General features: G+C 41.4%; 1 protein-coding gene across 2 annotated transcripts in view; it reads left to right on the top strand.

Annotated features, from left to right (window-relative positions):
* Positions 1–19,941, top strand: part of LOC111251343 (uncharacterized) — a 46,396-nt gene that overhangs the window by 3,657 nt on the left and 22,798 nt on the right. Inside the window, exons 2-11 of one of the 2 annotated variants that reach the window (XM_086989642.1) lie at positions 4,570–5,464; positions 5,715–6,462; positions 7,575–7,726; positions 8,422–8,498; positions 12,985–13,089; positions 13,579–13,787; positions 14,410–14,614; positions 14,810–14,850; positions 15,195–15,365; positions 17,318–17,968. In XM_086989642.1, coding sequence (XP_086845768.1) covers positions 4,570–5,464; positions 5,715–6,462; positions 7,575–7,726; positions 8,422–8,498; positions 12,985–13,089; positions 13,579–13,787; positions 14,410–14,554 — 2,331 coding nt within the window. In that variant the 3' untranslated portion in view covers positions 14,555–14,614; positions 14,810–14,850; positions 15,195–15,365; positions 17,318–17,968. Of the gene's footprint in view, positions 1–4,569; positions 5,465–5,714; positions 6,463–7,574; positions 7,727–8,421; positions 8,499–12,984; positions 13,090–13,578; positions 13,788–14,409; positions 14,615–14,809; positions 14,851–15,194; positions 15,366–17,317; positions 17,969–19,941 lie in introns of those variants that run through there. The other variant, XM_086989641.1, reaches the window with a different exon arrangement.

Raw genomic sequence — 19,941 nt, 5'->3', positions numbered from 1 at the left:
ATATCGTTTAGTAATTTCGAGTACTCTTTATCTTTTCATACAATTCGTACCCATTTTAAAGGGCATCAAGCATGCTTAGTTATGTTCGACTACACAGTCGTTTGTATTTAGTCTTTATCCTATCATAGCTAACTTCTATCTACAATCAGTAGCGTCGTAACAAGGCCTACAGGATAGAGTTTGATCACAGTAATTGAAAGCTCTGCGGCCAGCCTTAAACTCAAAGGTTCTGTTTATATTTGGAAACATTATTATACATTAGCTATAGTAGTGTGTTGGACATAATAGATTCGAAGTGCAGAACCGTAAACGAGCGCATCATGTCAGACAACATAAAGCTGAGCGAAACTATTCAAACAGAATTTAGCTTCCTCCTTCGTTCCTAATACGTGATGGAGCACCATCTGATTGAATCTTTGCTATCTAATATGTCGTATGGGCATCTAGAACAAATCGCCAGGTATATTGTGGTCATAATTACTACCAGTTTAGTGCCTTGAGCCCCCGTAGTTCTTGATACTCGACAAGCTCTCCAAAGAAAAAAGATGTCCTACGTATATGAAGCGTGCAATGTAGAATCAGAATCTATTTGGTTATTTATTATGGATTTGTGGCTGGCTGTGTCGCAGAAACGACATAACTACAAAGAGATAACGAGTGTCTAGAAGACTTCTATCGAACAAAATGAGTGCTACCGTTACTGCTAACAAAGCATTCGGATATAGGCATATTTGTGCTAGCATAACATGATTTCGGCAAGGAAATGGCCGAGATTTACTTGACAAAGAGATAAGGCCGCCTTCCAACCGATATGTTCCGAGGTAAATGCCAACAAATCCATGCAAGGAAATGCTATTTCGTAGTCGCAGGCTATAAAGTTTCCGCCAAAGTGCACTGAAATAAGTGAGTATCAGTTTGCACGTGGTGGGCGTCTGCGTGCGTGCGTCGATGAGCAGCTCATTCAGCTCAGATTATTTTCCTTACAGTTTTTATTACACTTTTCCTTGCAGTCACCCGGCTGAAACAAACGGGAAGACTGGTAGTAACGAAGATTTTGAAAAAAAAAAAAAAAAGGATAATGCTAGGCAGATCAGCAATTAACTAGAACAGTGTGCACTCATGTGCGTTCTACACGCGCTAAAAATGTAATTCGCAAAAACATCTGATATGGATAGCTGCTGGGCTTACTGGAACCATATGCCAGCTTTGTCCTCGGATTGACAAGCTGAATGATAGTACAGCAAATAATGCCTCAAGGCATTATCTACGTAAATATCCCGAGTGGGCAATGGTGATTTGAGATTTAGATAGGTAGACGTTTTGCAATCAGCAAAAGAGTCAACTGGATAGAATTGCGTTCACTATAAAGCTGGCTTTTTTTCATTCGGAGTCATTTTTTCCTGCCGGTTGGCTAAGCTGCTACGCTATAGTCGACCCACGTTTACCTCAACTTGTCCAATGACAATAACTTAAAGCATGGAACTTCTACTCCACCCAACGTTGTCCCAGCGCGTTATGAAAGCTGGGCATTACGTTACTCCCCCAACAACTCGGAGGTTTACGGGTTTTCCTTATATAACGTTATGCACAACATCGGTACCGCCACGGAGCCAGAAGCTAGTGGCGACATAACGGTACCAAACCATAAACAACGGACTTCCCTAGACGAATCATTATCAATAAATAAGCAATTATATAGTATATAATAGTACAATGAATTCAAACCATTCGGTTATAACGTTTCCGCTAGCTTTAGATGAGCACTGAACTGTTAGACGCCGCCCTACCTGAAAGGAATAGAGGAAATTCCAAATTGAAATGTTCATTAGCTCGAGATCGTCTAGGGCGAGCCGATAGTAATCAGAAGACGAAACTAGTTGATAGCTTCGGTTCAGCGTCGGGGGGCGGACTAGATGACGATGAGCAAGGGCCGTTTGAACAATTTCGAAAACTATATTAGCGCTCATATCGAGTGATCGCAACCCGCCATGATTTGTCTTTCCGTTGCTAAATAGAATTTAGCTTTCACTACCATGAAAATATCTAATAGTTCTATCCGAACCATGACGCCTGAACACAGATGTAACACTAAACTTTTCAAGTGAATCAGCAGCGATCAACGTAATCGATCTGATGCTGCTCGACTCGAATGTCGACATGCCATTTGCAGATACGTGTCGCCAGGGCTCCGGCCTATCAGAATCATTTGGCCAGCATCATTTGGATAGTACGAGTCGAAGAAAATTTATCGAAACTGTTATTGATGATAGTATAGAGAACGGTGTGAATACTTGGGTTCTTGTTTTCCATCTTCACTCTATTACTGGGTGCTTGTTGTTAACATCTTCCCGGGCCCGTGGCGGGCTCGTCGATTCCCCGACGCAAACTTGTTAGTCTTCGAAGATTAGTGCGTACGCTGTGTAAATGTTTGTGTGCCGCTACAAACGTATCTTTGTAATAAATACAACACTTGCAACCAATTCCATATGCCAATTAATAGGTTACTTTGGCTTCGCTTGACCTGAAGGTAAGAAATGATCACTCTTAGTTTTGATCCGCTACGTCAAGGTAGCGATAGATTACTGGCCCAGAACTAGATGTAGTTTAACATGATTTTCACATGTCGTATCACTGCAGAATCATTCCCATCATCTCTAAACGCCTACTTAGACGCCGTCGCTCGATCACGTTAGGGAGCGGCGTAATAGCCAAATTTAGAGCGTGCAAAATTGCCGCGCGTGCTTCTCTTCGCTATCTAGATAAATGTAGTGCATCTATAATCGTTCTGTTTTGGCATAATAGAGTGCATCGTTGTGGTTTTAAACGTTTGCGTTGTATCTCTTCCTGCGATGAAGCATTTGTCAACAATGCAGCCGAGTCTATAGGCGACCGTAGTCAACTTTTCGCATCACCTCTTTTTCTATTGCATTTCCTCCAGTGATTATATATATATATATATATATATATACGACATTGAAACGAAACAAAGAACAAAACGAGCTATACATATCAAACAGTTATATATTTAGTTTTACTACCGTCTCGAATATTTGCAGGGAAAAAAAACCGACATTCAGCTACCGTCCAGCTATTTTCTAGAGTAATAAAGCGAGATGTGTTTATAGATAGATAAAGCTGTTATTTGTTTACAGAGAATAACTACACTAACTTTATTTGTTTTGCCACTGTGACAGTGACTGAACGTAGAGCCTCGAAGATCACAACTCACGACACGATCGTTTCGTCTAGTTACTCTGAACCCTTTTTAAGTCATACATATATGCGCCCGGCAGTAAAAACGTCAATCTATTCCAGCTGATGTATGACTGACGTAGGCAACCATGTTTCTTATGTCGAATATGAGATATGTGATCATAAGGCGTTGAAATCTTAGCTGCTTATTGCATTAAATGGCAGACATACCTGTCTTTGAAACTTTGATTTTGTTTAGAAAATGACCCTCGAGAATTTAGCTATCGCAAGGAAATGCTGTAGAGTGCAAATTGGATTAGGCAAAAAGCCCCAAATAACAGTGGTATCGAGACGAAATTGACAGTGTCGAATACTACAAAAAAAAAAAAAAACAAAAATTAAAGCACAAGCATTGCTTTTGGCAGCTTTTTAAGGCAAACAATATTTTTTCGGGACAACATCACGGAAGACCGCAGAGTCAATATTTAACGTGTGGGAAGAAACAGCAAACGATGTAGAACTCCAATGATAAAAAAAAGGCCTTCAAATAGTGGAGTGGAAGAATAAGTGCTGGTTCTTGCACTTTTAAAATAGATTCAATTATGTAATCATAGCTTAGGGTAAAGTGTCGTAAGCTTTCTGTAGGATATTTGTAGGCTCAGAACTGCCTGATACGCGAAAAAGTTCTCCTTGACACCGAAGGCAGCCGTTATATTTACAATAGCTGCTAATCTGCGGTTGACTTAGCGTCGCCTAAAAAACTCTCCGTGAAATGGGTAGACCAAAATGTAACTATAAGAATTTTGACAATTTATGAATAAGCAAAAACCAAAGAAATATCCGCAATTGCCGATGTTTTTCTTGTGGGACACAGAAGTGCATGAACACAGATTTTGCCAAGGTAAGTGTTTTCTTGGCAGCGTATATAATACACATTGATCCTAATTGATTTCTCATATCTCTCCAAAGATAGACGAGTTTGTAGAGTATAACTGCTAGATCGGATAGAGTAACTTGCAAATGATTCTCATAGTCCATTGCTTATACTGTCTGAGGTTATATTGTTTATCAGATAAGAGCTTAAAACGTCAGACAAACACCTGAATTCAATCAAGTACCGCCTCACTTGAAGATCCTAAGTGACGAGAAAGGAATGAAGCTAACTCGCTTATAAAATAATAGTAACTTTACTAAAGGTATGAGGCTCGTAAAGGGATATTACATCCTATTAATTTAATCTGTAATGCAATCAAATATCTACTAGCGTCTGTAAATCCAACCTGATGAATTTAATACAGACTATTTTCCTCAGGGCTGAAGATACTTCTGCATAAAGGCCAGTTATTTAACATGTTTTTTTCTACTTCCTTGTTATAGTTTGTGTTGTTGCGGCGGACGGCGATACCTTGGACAAAAGTTGAAACCCATTTTATGGAAGACGAGAAAGGCCGTCCGACGGTGTCCTGTTGGACTCCACAAACGCAGCCACTCTTTCCCTGTGAGCTATGCAATTTTTCATCGTTGTCGCAGAAAGGCGTCACCATACATTTACGCAAAGTACATAACATACACCGAAATCCGCCCCGATGCAAACCTTTAAAACATCAAAAGCCTCGGCGGCCACACACCCAACCCCGGCTACCAAGCGTCACAAGTATCTTTAACAACGACTTTTTAAATGCTACCCAAGTACCTCATGGGATTACACAACCGGCTTCGCTGTTGGGGCAACATCCGAGGCCGGCGGTTCGAACTGTCCAAACGAACGAACAGATCTCTCATAAGACGTACAGCAATGATGCAAATGTGGGGGGAGTAAACCCTAATGCACCACCCCTGACGACTATGAGTCCTGTCACGGAAAACGTTAAATTCCCTAAACTAAATCAGACGCTGCCGATGTCTCAGTATGCAAATTCTTCCCAGTTAGTTGAACGATGCTATGGCCCCCTGACATTAGGCTACAGCGGAGGGGCATCGATGCACGACTCCCTAGAGCTGGTTAAATATAATAATTTGCCACTTCATTTAAACAGCACATCCATACGGAATATGGGGACATATTCAGGTCAGGAATATATGAACCAGAGTCAATACGCAGCGTCAACCTTGCCAAAATTGTCTGGCCCATTGATCTGCAGTTCATCTCAGTCGTGGAACAACGAGTTCGTAGGTCAATCAGCCAATGGATGGAATCGCTACTTATTACAATGCGAAATGTGCGGATATCAAGCGGACAGTAGATACGACATGATTGCTCATTTAGAAGTGGGTGAGAAGCGTTTGCACTAAATTTCTTCTGGAAGAACTTTATCTTTGAATGCATTATTTCCGACCATACTGATATTACATAATACAGAACGCGAACGACCTATAGGTGTCTAAACTGTCCTCCTGAGGTTAGCTCTATTAATCGTCAGCTTTTTATATCTGCTCAGCGGGAAATTTCACTTTTATTTTACGCTTTGGATTAATTTGGTTAGAAAAAGTGATCCGAAACAATAAGACTGTGTTGCGTTTAGGTCATGGTTGTGACATTGGTGGTCCCGTTTACAACCGCACGCATTGGTGGCCATCTTTCAGCGGTTCGCAAATCTACGGCAGTAACATACATGCGCTAACTACATCCCAGAGCTCAGATCACGCGTACTATCTGTACGGCAGGGAGAATGTTAAAATGGAAGTGCAAGACGGTTCTGCCGTTTACTGCACCGGTCAGGGCTGCCAATCTAAAGATGTACATACGATAAGTAGGTACGAGGGCTGGCAGTCATTGCTGCCGAAAAACTCGATCGAAGGTGACAGGGATCGCCTCAACGCTTTCACGACCCACCCAATTCTAAACGCTGGATTCTCGTCGACGACAGGAACGCTCGAGAGTAATCAGGGCGGCACGGAGGTGTTCATCGGTAGTGGCGTCCAACAGCAGCTTCAATCCGAAAATTTTACGATGAAGATTAGGCAAGAAGCAGGCCACCACAGTAGTACTAATAACGACATCATAGCGTTGCCTGCAAATGACCACTGGCAAAATATGACACTGGGGGCAAAAAAAATGCCTACTCAACAATTAGAACGACTTCCTGAGCCCTATGCCATGCAAAATGCTACAATTAACGGAGCTTCATCCACTAACAAGTACATTGTCACTGAAGGACGAGAACAATATCACTGCGACATTTCCACGAACGCAACCAGCGAAAAAATGGATCCTATTATATACGATGAAAATTCGTTACTAGATACAAGTGGCGCTCCGAAGTCTGCCAGGTTGGTATATGAACGGTAATTTAAGTAAGTAAGGATACTGCGCATGGTTTATACCGTACTGCGGTAGATCTAAGTTAATCATGCTTCGTCTTCTCTGCTTTTTTAAAAGAGACAATGAACGTATTACGTGCTTTCTCCCAAAGTGCGATCATATGTTAGTGGTCAAGTTATTTGAAAGTTCATTGCGTGAATGTATATAATCGATTTATCCATATATATTCCTGTTTGCTTTTTCCATAATTATATCTGCATCTTGCGTAACTATCTATCTTCTTACCCGCGGCCTAACTAGCGTGTGAAAAGCATTACAGGTAGCTGCGACTATATTTCACAAGATCATAGATAGGTTTTTTTTTGTTTCGATAACGGCCAAATTGAAGTGTCTTACATTCATTTCGACTTTTTGTCTGTGTTTCGCAGTTAGTAGTTACTGCTTTGGAGTGCGCTCTATATATCTATATAGTGGACTCCTCAAATCGAGTACACCGCGAACAATCACTACATATTATACTTAAGGTCTCGTTGCGATCGTTTATTAGTTGGGTTCCCAAATGGGCAAATGTCGATAATTTAGCTTGGACCTTCTGGTCTTAGAAAGCGTAGTTATTAGAACGTCAATCTTATCCTATCTACCTTAAATTAGAATAGGAAAATTTAACAAAGTCTTTTTACAAAACGAAATTCACGAAACCTAGCCACTATATTACGAATACAAAATGAAAGCAACCATTTGCTTGTTCAGCTGTATAAGACGCATATTCGAAAAAAAGACAAAAATAAATATAGATAATCGGCAATTGCCAAGAGGTAGTAATATAACGATTCGATGTTGATCGCTTATCCCTTGACCAGGACAAGCCGAATCTTAGGGTTAAGTTTTTTTTTTTTGCATAAAACGAAGCAATTTACCGCTGTAAACGAAATTTACCACTGTACAAGTGCGGTCTCTTTTTAACGAGTCTCGATTACATAAATGATAATGATAGTGAATGAAGCCATATATGAAGTTTCAAATGATTAGAATAGCATACTTCATAATGTCAGTCAGCGGATATCAGCTAATGCAGGCTAACCTACCTGTAAGTACGCCATATGCTTTGTGACTCCCCCAGTCAACAAGAAGCTCCGGGGTGCCAAGAACTATCGACGGAATGCCTGGCTACAGCCATGCCTCACCAATTGAGTTCTTCAATAAAGGCACAAACCGAAACAACGGACGTAACCCCTATGGGCTCGGGAAAACTAATAAAAACTTCAACAAACAGTAAGATTATCTGTTTTTATAAATAGTTCTGATGTGCATGTTCATCAAATAGAGTATCCTTCACAAACCCTAAATGGAGTGGAAACTAATAGGAGCCTACACTATATAGAGAGCAAATTTTAGACGAAACAAAAAAAAAAAAACTATCAGTCCTGGTGGCTGTAGCTTCAAAGACTTTTCGTTTTAAGAATGATCTGCTTGTTATTTTATTTGTTGGTAGATTAAAGGGCTAATAGATATTTGTGGTAGTGATACCAAGTAAATTGAGGCAGCCTTACTAACAGGGTCTGGAAAATTGTTAACCTAGAGCTGATATTCATTCGTGTCATAAGGCTCCGCATTAACAGTTCAAAAGTACGATCATATTGCGGTAACTTGACGCTGGCTTTCGTACACGATATTAGGAAAGATCCCGAACAAACCCTTTCATTATTATAATAGTCTTCGTACAATACTGTGTAAGAAAAATAGATAACTTTTGAAGTGGGAGATGTCTATTAAATGCCATAGAATGAAACGATGTGGTAAAAACGAGAACAATATACTGCAAATGATAAATATCTATATTACTTCTTGATATAGATAGATGAAATAGACTTGAGCACTCAGGATGTTCGATCTAGAAAAATATCTATTAGAACATTATACAGTATTTAACACCTTTCTGTGGGCTATCGTTTCTGCCTCGGCAAAAGGATTCAAGGAGGCAGCTATTGAGGACGGTGTTGAATGTGACCGAGAACAGACGGACAGAATCGCCATTATGGATCGAGTAAGTGTTAACGCTTCTATGTATATGCTGTTTCTATGTATAACTGAATAAATTGATTATTACTATAGTTATCAATGGAGTAAGATCTGAAAACTTAGGAAGGTGGCAAAAGCAGACTTATGTATTTCCAAAGTATACTCAAATATTTACTTTTCACGTCTGATACACTCATGACTTTCGCAATACGGTTTTATGTACGAAAGCTGGAGAAATTCAACGAGTTTAAAATGTTTACAATTATCGTATGGGATAAGACAGAAATATTCAAATGGTATGATCTTTTCGAGTAGAAATCGACTCAATGGAACAGAAGCGCTCCTATGTGCTATTCATGCTGAAGTAAACTCATGTTTAATAGTTAGGCTACCCGAAGGCATCAGCTTTACTAACGACATATTAGCTTAACTAACGAAACGGCAAAATGTACTTTTCATTATTTTACTTTTTATCATAGAGTAATAGTAACGAAATTCGCATCGTAGGAGTTGATCGGAGGGGCACCTCAATTTGAGCAAGTCCCAAGCGAGCTTTGCACATCGTTAAGGGTGATGCTCGGGAATGTGAACGATGAAGCATTTCACTTAGAGCTGTCCTCATCCGAGGTTTTACGAGCCATCGGACATTTTGAAGGGGATCCGATAGCGGTTGAAAAAGGAGACGCTCGAGTGCTAGTAGATGATGGGGATATTGTCTGTGTAATTAATCAACGGCAGTAACCAGTCTAAAGGTGAACTTTTTCCCGAATACACCTTTCCTTGGGGGCAAAAGGTTTTGCCGTGCCACGGGCTCTAGCTGGTATCTACAGTCACTGGAATATGTATATGGATAATGTATGTTAAAGTTTAATTTCTGACTTTCAGTTTAACGCGCGTGCTTTGGGGAATGAACTCATGCTTATGTTACCTAGCGTGGTTATTATTGTGTTAAGAAAGTTCTTATATTTGGTGTCATATGCTGATTCCAAATATCACTTGGGCTTACATGTATTTTATAGTGTCCACACTTGTATCGACTCTTTTTTGCACGATTCGACTCAAGGAAGGCGTCCTATAACATGAGCCTACAGAACATCATCTGTAGAGGCTTTTGTGTCGGACATGTATGCAACTTGCAGTTAGCTCATGGTACAAGTTATTAGAACATACAGCATGATGGACTGCCGCATGTCGATGTACTCGTTGTGGTTCGTTTCATCTTATTCCCACCAAAGCACCAGTGGCAAAAGATTACGGGTTTACCTCAGCCACCGGTTTGTTCCGTTGTAGGATTAATTCGACTAGAATTATCAAACCAAACTAGTGTTTTACATCCTCGACAAATTGCGACGCATCCATTGGCAAATACATGTAGCGGTTACGGCAAAAAAAAACGAGAAGAGCAGACTAAAACCTGTTCAGTCTACACAACTGACTTACCTTGAGGTTCTCTTAGATGAGTTCAGTAGAATGCTCCCAGATCAGGGGACTGAAGCGAACGTACGCTATTTGCTGGCTTTTTTGTTATGCGATGTTAATACTCCTCTTAACTCTGTTAAACGGTAGCGACCCTCTTGGTTTGATTTTTCTGGCTATTTAGCGCGGCTTCTAAAGAATGGCACACTCAATGAGAAGTAGCGTCCTAAATGGGCGTTTTTGACTTCAGCGTCGCTTAGATCATAGTAGATGGCTCTCTACACTAAGTCTCTTTTTTCATCGGATCCTACAAATAACTTCGGAGTTTCATTCTGACTACTTTGCCATTAGCGCCTTATACGTGTTATTGCGTTTTTAGTGAAACTGACCACCGATAATATCCACTTGAGTTTATGGTGCTTTAAAGGGTCAGCGAATTCCCTTACCCTCACCTTGCATACATATGTATATGTCATCGGAGTCTAAGCTGCACTAATACTATAACTGGACCACTGATGATCCATTTGTGCCTTATTGCGATCCATTTACGGTTAATAGATACGCTACGCTCGCCATATATTGCAAGACGAAGATGGGCTCAGTCTTTCTGTATGAGTTCCAGCGCTTTTTGACGGTTTTGGTCGCGCTTGACGACAGGCTAGAGAAGCTGTTCTTCAGCGCCGAGAGCGTCACACAGGATCGGATCCTGGGCAAGGCACTTTTGACAATTTCAGTTTATAAAAAAAGGCAGTTACCCCATTAAGAGGGTAAGAGATTATATTACCCTGTCAGGAGGGCAAGAAATGAAAGTATCCTACCAAGAGGGTAAGAAGTTACGTCGTCCTAAGCAAATATAGCGAGCCTATCAACAAAGGAGGTTCTTCACTTTTTCAGTTTCGCGTGGGCTAATAGAGCCACCTGTTTAAGGAGCTGTGCAGGCTTATCCATACCGATCTTGCTCAAAACATCCCGAACCGGACAGACTTAGTTATACCGATTTTGCTTACTCTGGGAAAATAAAAGGAGTCACGAGTAGATCCACAGAGATAGCATCAACAAATGGAGGGAGATCCGGTTATCTCTTCAGGGAGCCGAGCAGATTCATCAATACCGGTCTTGTTTAGCCCGTGATACTTTGAGGTAACTAAAAAGTAAGGAAAAAGATGAGACGATAAGTGCGGGCAGAAATCTATCACGAAACGAGCAGCATGCCTGCTTCCCCTCATGGATCGGTGCCGTCGCCGGCGTCCGCCATTTTAGAACCCTAGAGCTGGTCAACGGATATTGACAGACCAGCGTGCATCCGGATGGCAAGGGAGCATTCTCTACGCCAGGGAATTTTCCTAATCAAATATATGCCATTTGGTCCTGCCAACGCACTCGCGATGTTTCAGAGGTTGAGAGGCAAAACCGCTGGGTCTTTGGGTCCAAATACTAGCTTTCATTTACTTCGACGACATCGTACTCCACTCACTTGACTTCAACTCTCACATGATTCATTTGCAAAAAGCACTGGCTGCCGTTGACTTCGCTGTTTTGCAGTTTAAACCAAAGAAATGTACTAGTGCAACTCAGGAAGTGGTGCATTTAGGATATAATATCACGGCCGTCGGGCTTTCCCCAGATAGAAGGTTCAGGCGGTGGGGACCCTGCTGACTCCTGCGTCGCGTGAGAGGTCAAAGGGCTTTTTTAGTCTAATCTCCTATAGAGTTTATATGAGATTTCATACGATGGCTACTCGATGTCGTGGTCAACGCGGAAAGCTTGTTTGAGACGCCAACCACGACGAGCCTGTCGAATGCTGCGATTCAAGGTCAAGGGAAAACCTCTTGTGCCTTCGGCAGAGAACGCATTTGGAAACAAAGTCACACACGTACGCCAGCTAAACCAGGCTAGGGGCAGCGCAGGCAAATTGTTGCTTACGTTAGCCTCCGTGTGACTGACGCTGAGGCTAGATGCCACTTCTCAGAGACCTGCAGCTTAACCGTAGTTTGGGCCGTTGCATGCGTGGGAAACACTTCAACGTTGTTGCCACCAGTCAACGAAGCCATCATTTCTTCTTACTCGAAGGAGGTAGCAGAGCATGTTGTCTTCGGAAAGACGTTGCCAGGCGCTAACGGGCGCTTTTTTTATAGGGGCCGAGTTTACAATGTGGGTCCGGGAGATTCTCGAAACTCAGGGTGACGCGATGCACCCCCCGGAAACGCCTCTTTGAAAAAGCAAGAATAACCTCCATAAGTTCCTTAAAACCCCAGACGGTAAGGCTTTTTAGGTCTTGGTATTGGTCGATCATGCACCCGATTGTCCGTTATCTGAACCCTCTGCTGCGCAGTGCGTCCTCGGTGGCTTCGGTGCCATCGTGACGGACAACGCGATTTATCTCATATTGCGGGGGTCACATATCACCTCAGGCAGAATCACATTGGACACAACAAGACGACTAATGGACACCCATGGTAAGACGGCCAAATCGAGTGTGTGATCCAACGATCACGGACAGGTTAAAGTCTTTGATGGCAGAAGGGCACCGCTCACGTGCTTTGGATAGGGTTTTTGCTCAGCACTTTTACAAGTGAAAATCTATGGGGGATGTCGTTCGTATTCCGCCCAGAAAGTCCTCCGGATGTAGGAAGATCGGGAGGCGGGACCCCGTGGAACTACAGAATTCACACTGATTGCTTCGTAATCAGTAATGACACGTGAACGTGCGGTTCGAGCGAAGAAAAGCTGTGGGGAAGGTTGACCGCACAACGCTCCGCATCCGGCAGCTGACCACGAATGGAAACGACATACAACTGTATATTGGGAATCATACTATGGTAGCGCGGCTGAGTGCAAAAAAGTGCACCGCAAATATTAATATTACCATAATCCCTAGCTAAATGAAACCCAGGTGTGTAAGTCTGGGCTTGCTTCAGGTCGAATTAACCGCAATGTGCCGGGAGCAGCCTTGCTGTTCGTATAGAATGGAATGGAGGAATCATGACTGTACTTACAAATATGTACTGCAAAAGCCCTTTTTCGTGATGTGCATAATGTTATACCAGTCATTATCTGATCTACTTATTGTGGTCACCTTTCTATATCGAATACAGGTTTCACTTCGAGCTACGAGAGCCGCCGACCGACATCACAGCATAGAACATTGCCAATCTATGCAAAAGAATCAACGTTCGGAACGGTCTGAACGTGATGCGAAGGTATGTCATACTAAGCTACTAATTGTCCCAAATAGGAAATGGTCTGTGGCAATAATTATTACTTGCCAGTTAATGAATATGGGGAACAAGTCATGCCAAAGATAGGACGTTGGCTGACCATTGTACAGCTAAAATATAGATAGACATGCAGTAATGAATACATCTACGTTGTTCTATATTTAGAGGAGTCTGTTTTTAAAAGTGTTATTTTGCAAAATGCACAGCGAAAATGTGTTAAGGGAATTATTAAGTGGATCTTGTCGAAAATATCAGTGACATACCACTCAATGAACACATTAAATAAAGAAAAAAAGAACGTATAATGTGCGCCATAATCTTGAGAAAATGAAGGATGACATACTAGAGGATGCAAGATTGGTGTGGAGCTAATCAGGCATAGTGGAACTGACAGAGTGTCTCAATAGATTTCTTGTTACAAGTTTCACGCCAAAAATGTATTAGTAATAGATATAACGAATATGTTAATAGATTGCAGACTCAACGAAGTCAATTTTTTCAACGGAAACACCAATAGATAAGGATAGTGATGGGGCTTCAATAATAACTGAGGAAGGCTTTAGCGATCAGGCTAAATTGAAACATCCCATCCATGCAGTCGAGCCAGGATACAATGGTTACAGAAGCCTTACGGAGGACTCAACAGGCGACGGGCGCGACGTGACCGACCAACATGCAGAGTACGTGCGTTTCTAGTAAATTTTACTTCGAAAAGGTCTTCGATAGTGTTTTTATTTTATACTACAGAGACAAAAACGATACGATGAATCAGGGACATGGGAACGTGAGCCGAATTCGAATTTTTCCTGCATGAATTAACGGGACCGGGAAAAAAGCGTGGCTATGTTGTCAGCGGTTATGTAAATAATCGTTTACTGTCAAATATCGTAGATTCCAGAATTTGTTTGGCTAAAATCTAAACCCGTCTGATAGAAGTGATGTATACTGTTTTTGTGCCATGAAATTCTTATAACTTCAAAGTAATTTAATGCGATTTTGTGAAACGATCGAGGTTGGGTGTTTACTAGAGTAGCTCACTTTACAGGATAGCTGACGTCTCGGATTTTTCAGTTCTAGTTTATAGCGTATATAAAATAAATGTATAAAAACATCTAAAAAAGATAAGCTTCTGTGATGATGATGATTCCACTAGCGTCACTATGCTTCACTAAATAGAAATAAGGGTTGCGTCGATCAATTCTATAATGGTATGTTAAGCAAGTATTACCCCCTCCCCTCCCCTCCCGCTATTCCAAAAATCTACCAGTGCTAATTTTTTCGGTACCATTTTCATCTTCTCAGACTTGCAAATAAAGTTCTGCAAGAAAGTGGCCCAAACGTGGATCATTTTGATTTCGGCTGTGATGATGAACTCTTTGTCCGACTTCCCCGGCTGTTCCCTGATCTCTTTGAAGGTACACTACAGATTGATGCTACCGATGAATAAGATGAGGCTACCTGGTGAAAAGAAAATTCTATATCGCCATTCAGTTCTTCTTCCAGAGCTGTAAGTTCTCGCTAGGAAACTCTGCTTCTCCTTAATCAATGAACATGCGACAGACTATTAATCTCTTAAGGTTTGTTAGCTCCCTCTGGTAAACACGCGCACCACATCTATCACGACTACCATTGAAGTATTTTTTTAATTTTATAATATTAGTTAAATTACGTATTAGTGTATGTATGTATATATGTTTTTCAGTTATAGCGCCCCGCAGCGAGAGGACCATCACTGCGGTAATTGTAAGCATTTTATAGATACGAATGCATTCAAAAAGGGAATTAAGAGAACAGTGATCACCGATACACTGCCACCTCCCCATCGTTGTTGTTGTTAATAGAATTTAGCTGGATTTTCTTAAATGATAATTAAGGTAGAAAAAAATCGTTTCCCTTAGAAAGATTGCCCTTGTATTGCGTATTTCATTAGCCATATGGGTACGGTGTTACTTCATTTTTGCTGCCAGGTCGCATCGTACGTTTTCATTGACGATTAGAGACGTTGCGTTCAATTTAGACTCTGCTGATAGACACAGACCTTTTTATCAGTCTAACGCACGGGGAGTTTGTGGCTTGTTTTGTTGCAGGCGATTACACTGCTGATTGGAAACGCGTTAGCGATTTACGATGCCCAACTGGCGCTACGGACTAGATTAGTTGCTATCTCCATGCAGACCCATTTTAGTCTATCAATTACATTCAAGTGTGACGCCCAAACAGCATAATACAGCCACAGTATAAACATCAATCAAATTAAGGTACATAGATTGTATATTGAGACAATACGGTAGCTCCCATAAAATCTTACCGGAAAAAAAGTTGCTAATTATTATATGTGTACATGTATGTGTATATGTAGCACTGATATAAGCTCAGCCACCATTTTATGAGACCCGAATTCAGCCTCATGCTGTTAAATGATCTTGACCTATTTACTATGTTCAACAAACTGAGCCACCTAGACAGAGTGAACCGGCTTGGTATCGGGATTAGTTTTTCTACTGTATATAGCGCTAGCACTATGGGTGTATGCAATGTGTTGACAACAGATGTGTGTCCTTGATACAACACGACGTTTGCTGATGACCTTATAATTGACTCGTTTAGCATTTCGGTAAAACTTAAAATATTTCAATTGTTATTGATTTCAATTACCACAATGTAGCTCCCAGTTGTATCGTCACTCACAAGCTGGCGCTATTCCAACAGGCGTCCACTAGCCAAAAGCCTCAAATAGACATACGAAGGCAATTTAAAATATCTATTGAAATGTAATTAAAGCAAGTAATCTTATTGGGTAACCCCATTGGAATATAATTTTTACACCGATTGGTTCAGTTAGGGTGCGTTTAATAAACGAATACTTGGCCCCAACGTGGGTTCGATTCAAATCAGAGTAAAAAGTCAATGCTAGATGATCGTACTGGAAAACTAGGCTGGCAAGATGAACGGAGCACGGTGAAAAAAATTGCGGATAGCCTCCAGTAAAAGGAAAAAGCTGCGATAAGCGCTAACAAGGGTTCTCTTAGCCCTTAGAATCATATATGTAGAACATTTAGCGAATAGCATTTAATTTTTTGAAGGTTAAGTGTGGATTTGATCATATATTCTTTTATTACACGTACGAAAGAAGCTTACGAAACCTACTATTTACCAGCTTACCAAAAGGTGAATGTATACCACTGATAATTCGTGTTCTAAGTATATATAGATATAACCTATGATAGACTTTAGGTAAATATGTCTCGAGCCTTATAATGCTTATATATATATATATATATATATATATATATATATATATAAAGTGAACATCTGTTAATAAATGTTTGTATCTATTCACATAGTGGCGTTCTATTGGTCACCGTTTACCGTATGGCTTAAGACAGGAAACAGCATCAATGCAACTTAGAATTAACAACAGAAGCTCATCCACAAAAATTTATGTATCATTATTTTGTGTCATTACCAGTGTCAAAGTAGCGCTGGTCAGTACCTCATAAAGATGTACATAGTGAACGACACAATGAATTTGCCCACCAGTACCCCTTCACTGGCAGCGTTACTGTAGCCTCGTACTTTAGGAGGTCCTTAAGGCTCCAAATTGAAAAGTCTGGTCGTCTGTATAGTTCTCTCCAGTGTATACCAGCATATATGCAAGACGGCTATGAGTTTTTTTTATCTACTGCTTTCATACCGATAGTGCTACGAAATCTAAAATTAGATGCAAGCGTGTACCGATCCCGTTCACGGCGTAAAAGTGTATATCCTTTGGTTTCTCGTCTAAATGAGGAGCAACATTCAAGATGGAGTTGTTAGTTTCAATGGGATTACATGTTGCGCTTGGAAGAATTCAACTATATACCGGAGCCAGCCACTCTCAGCAGGGCTACTCTAAAACACTAATGCTAGGACGACTATTGGTGCGCTCTCTAGCTGGGATGTACTAAGGATCAATGTAGCAGAGACAAGATAATCTTACGGTTAAGCTGGTACAAACGCATTAGTCCTGCCATGCTTCGGCAGCAAAGTCAACTGCGATACGTTTTGGTTGGGCCGAGAGTATTGCATCACATCTTAGAGAATCCACCATACAGAACCGAAAACCAGTGCCTACATTGCTAATCTATTTTCGCAAGCAATAGGCCACGTCATTTGCTAATGCTCATTTCTTGTCTGGTCTCGATACCTTAATATGCCCATCTTTTGGTAGTGGATTACTGTTCAGTACGTTTTAACGACGGCGACGACGACGACGACGACGACGACGGCGACGGCGACAACGACGACGACGACGACAACGACGACGACGACAACGACGACGACAACAACGACGACGACGACAACAACAACAACAACAACAACGACGACGACGACGACGACAACAACAACAACAACAACGACGACAACAACAACAACAACAACAACAACAACGACGACGACGACGACGACGACAACAACAACAATAACAACAACAACAACAATACTAACAATAACAACAACAACGACGACGACGACGACCACAACGACGACGACGACGACGACCACAACGACGACGACGACGACGACAACGATTATTTACCCATTCAAATAATTGGCGCTAAGTGCTTCCTTCACCCGGAGCGCAGTTTGAGAAGCCGTACTCGCCACTACATTGATGTCGTGTTGTTACTTTGTCGTGTTAAGTTAAGCATTGATTAACATCGCAAGTAAAAACGCTCGATTCAGATCAGAGACGAAGTATCATCTGAATCGTTAAATCATCGAACAGATGCCTTTCGTTGTCGATGTTGTTGTTGTTGTTGCTAAGTGAAGTCTTGAATGCGGTTGTGTCGAAGCGGACATACGGATATGCGTTTAACCGGTAAGTGTATTTCGCTGGCGACCTAATATAGCTTTCTTATTACAATCACACTCCTGAACTTTCCACGCGCGTCTAAGACCTTAAAGATCATATTTATGTTAAACAGAATTCAATCAAAGACGACTTCGTAAAAAGCGAAATTACTTTTAGTTTCTTCAGTTTCAATAAGTTTCTTTAACAGTCTTTACCTTTATAACACCATAAAATCTAATCAAATGACTAAATAGCCTAAACTGACAATTTACGGTGCCTATGATATCTACTTTCGTACAGTTTAAGCTTAAAATGATATGCCCTGTACGTGGACCGGACACTCAGTCACACAGAAGGATATATGCGGACTATGTGGAGTGACAATAAACAATGCTAAACGCTTTTACCCATAGGATCACGGCACTTGTGCCTCAAGTTGCCTACTAAGCTGACTTATTTAAATAGAAATCTGATAAATGGTAACTGGTGCCCTTTTAGCCTATAACCCGTCGAACGTTTTTCACGGTTAGATTTTACTCACAGCATTTGTTATTTGAGTGCACTTAAATAAGGGCTACATGAGCTGTTATACACCAAATCCGTGCGCGGCCGGTGCTAATTTAATGGAGAAACTGAGTTATCTAAGCTGCTCCAAGGTTCAACTCAGCTTAGTACGAATGCGCCAACGCGTCGTATTGTTCTCAGCCTCGTATCAAAAGACTCATTGAGCATAAGGCATCCTTAATAATACTGTTAATGTATGCACCACACTACAGACAATTTCAGTCATAATTAGAGTTTATCAACGATGCGGATGGATATAGAAGCTTCTGTGTTTCAAGTGTTACGTCCAGTGCCGCCATTAGCGGTTCCATCTTGGTGATAGCGTGATGGGCGACCTATCTGCCTGCTAATCTTTGTGACACGTGTTGTTTCAATTCGAATCTGGGCATAAACACGCTGAATTTTTTTCACGCTGGGAGCCAGCCGTCTGATGGAACGCCCAACGGCAACACCGGACGTAAAACTCGATAGTGCCATCAAATCGGCCCTAAACAACGGTGCTCACATTATTACTGCACCTTACTACTTCCGAAAGAAACGCAACTTGTTAAGGAGTCAGTACTTCGGCCACTGAAGAGCCGACTTCACACTGCGGAGCAGAGCTTCACGTCGATCTACGGTGGATGAATCATAATTAATGCTCGACCTGTTTCACTTGGCAGTAGATCGTCGTAGAACGTTATCTTTGCTAACGTGCGGAATCTTTAAAGCAGCTACTGCTTAGGGTCTGCAGTCCACTACAAACCTGCTCCTTATGCCGGTCCGTAAGAAACAACACGTATAAAGAAATACGGTGCGTAGTTAGGTAAGTTCTGAGGAAACTGATAGAATTCTCCATTGGTTTGGTGTTGTTGGCTACAATTTACCACTTAGCTTGGAGCGACTATAATTCATTCATGACGATCTGCTAAACCGAATGAATGTTCAGCATTTATTCAAGGAAAAACATTATAAACAAATTACTGTTTGTGCCAGATAACTGTTGCGAGAAACAGCTTTATCTAGAGCCTGTAATTTACACATTCTGAAAATTCTTTCAGCAAACAATTTTTCTTTTGAAATACAAGGCAACCTTTACTTGTTCTAGACTAGTTTTTGAATTTTGCACTGAACAAAATATCTTCACAGCGTCAGATTGGTCTCTGTGCTTTAGGGCGCCAATGGCGGCATCTTCGTACGCTGCCCGAACAAAAACAACTCTGTCAAGATTATCAACGACTTGTATATCGATGAAGAGCTTCCAACGCTGAGAACAGCAGCCGATTCTCACCATACTGACTTCTCGAGTGTACAGTTATTTGACGCTACACGTAATTCGGACAAACGGGTGTCGGGTGTAATGGTCATGTTGGAAGGAACTCTTCGATGCTATATATAGGTCTCAGTAAAATAGTGCAGGAGGACGATAGGTCAGGCTTAAACGCGGCTCGCGCCCT

This window comes from Varroa destructor, unplaced genomic scaffold, assembly GCF_002443255.2.
Source record: "Varroa destructor unplaced genomic scaffold, Vdes_3.0 BEIS01000005.1, whole genome shotgun sequence".
NCBI lineage: Eukaryota > Metazoa > Arthropoda > Arachnida > Mesostigmata > Varroidae > Varroa > Varroa destructor.
Note: the sequence above shows the minus strand (reverse complement) of the source record. Positions and strands in the feature narration are given on the sequence as shown.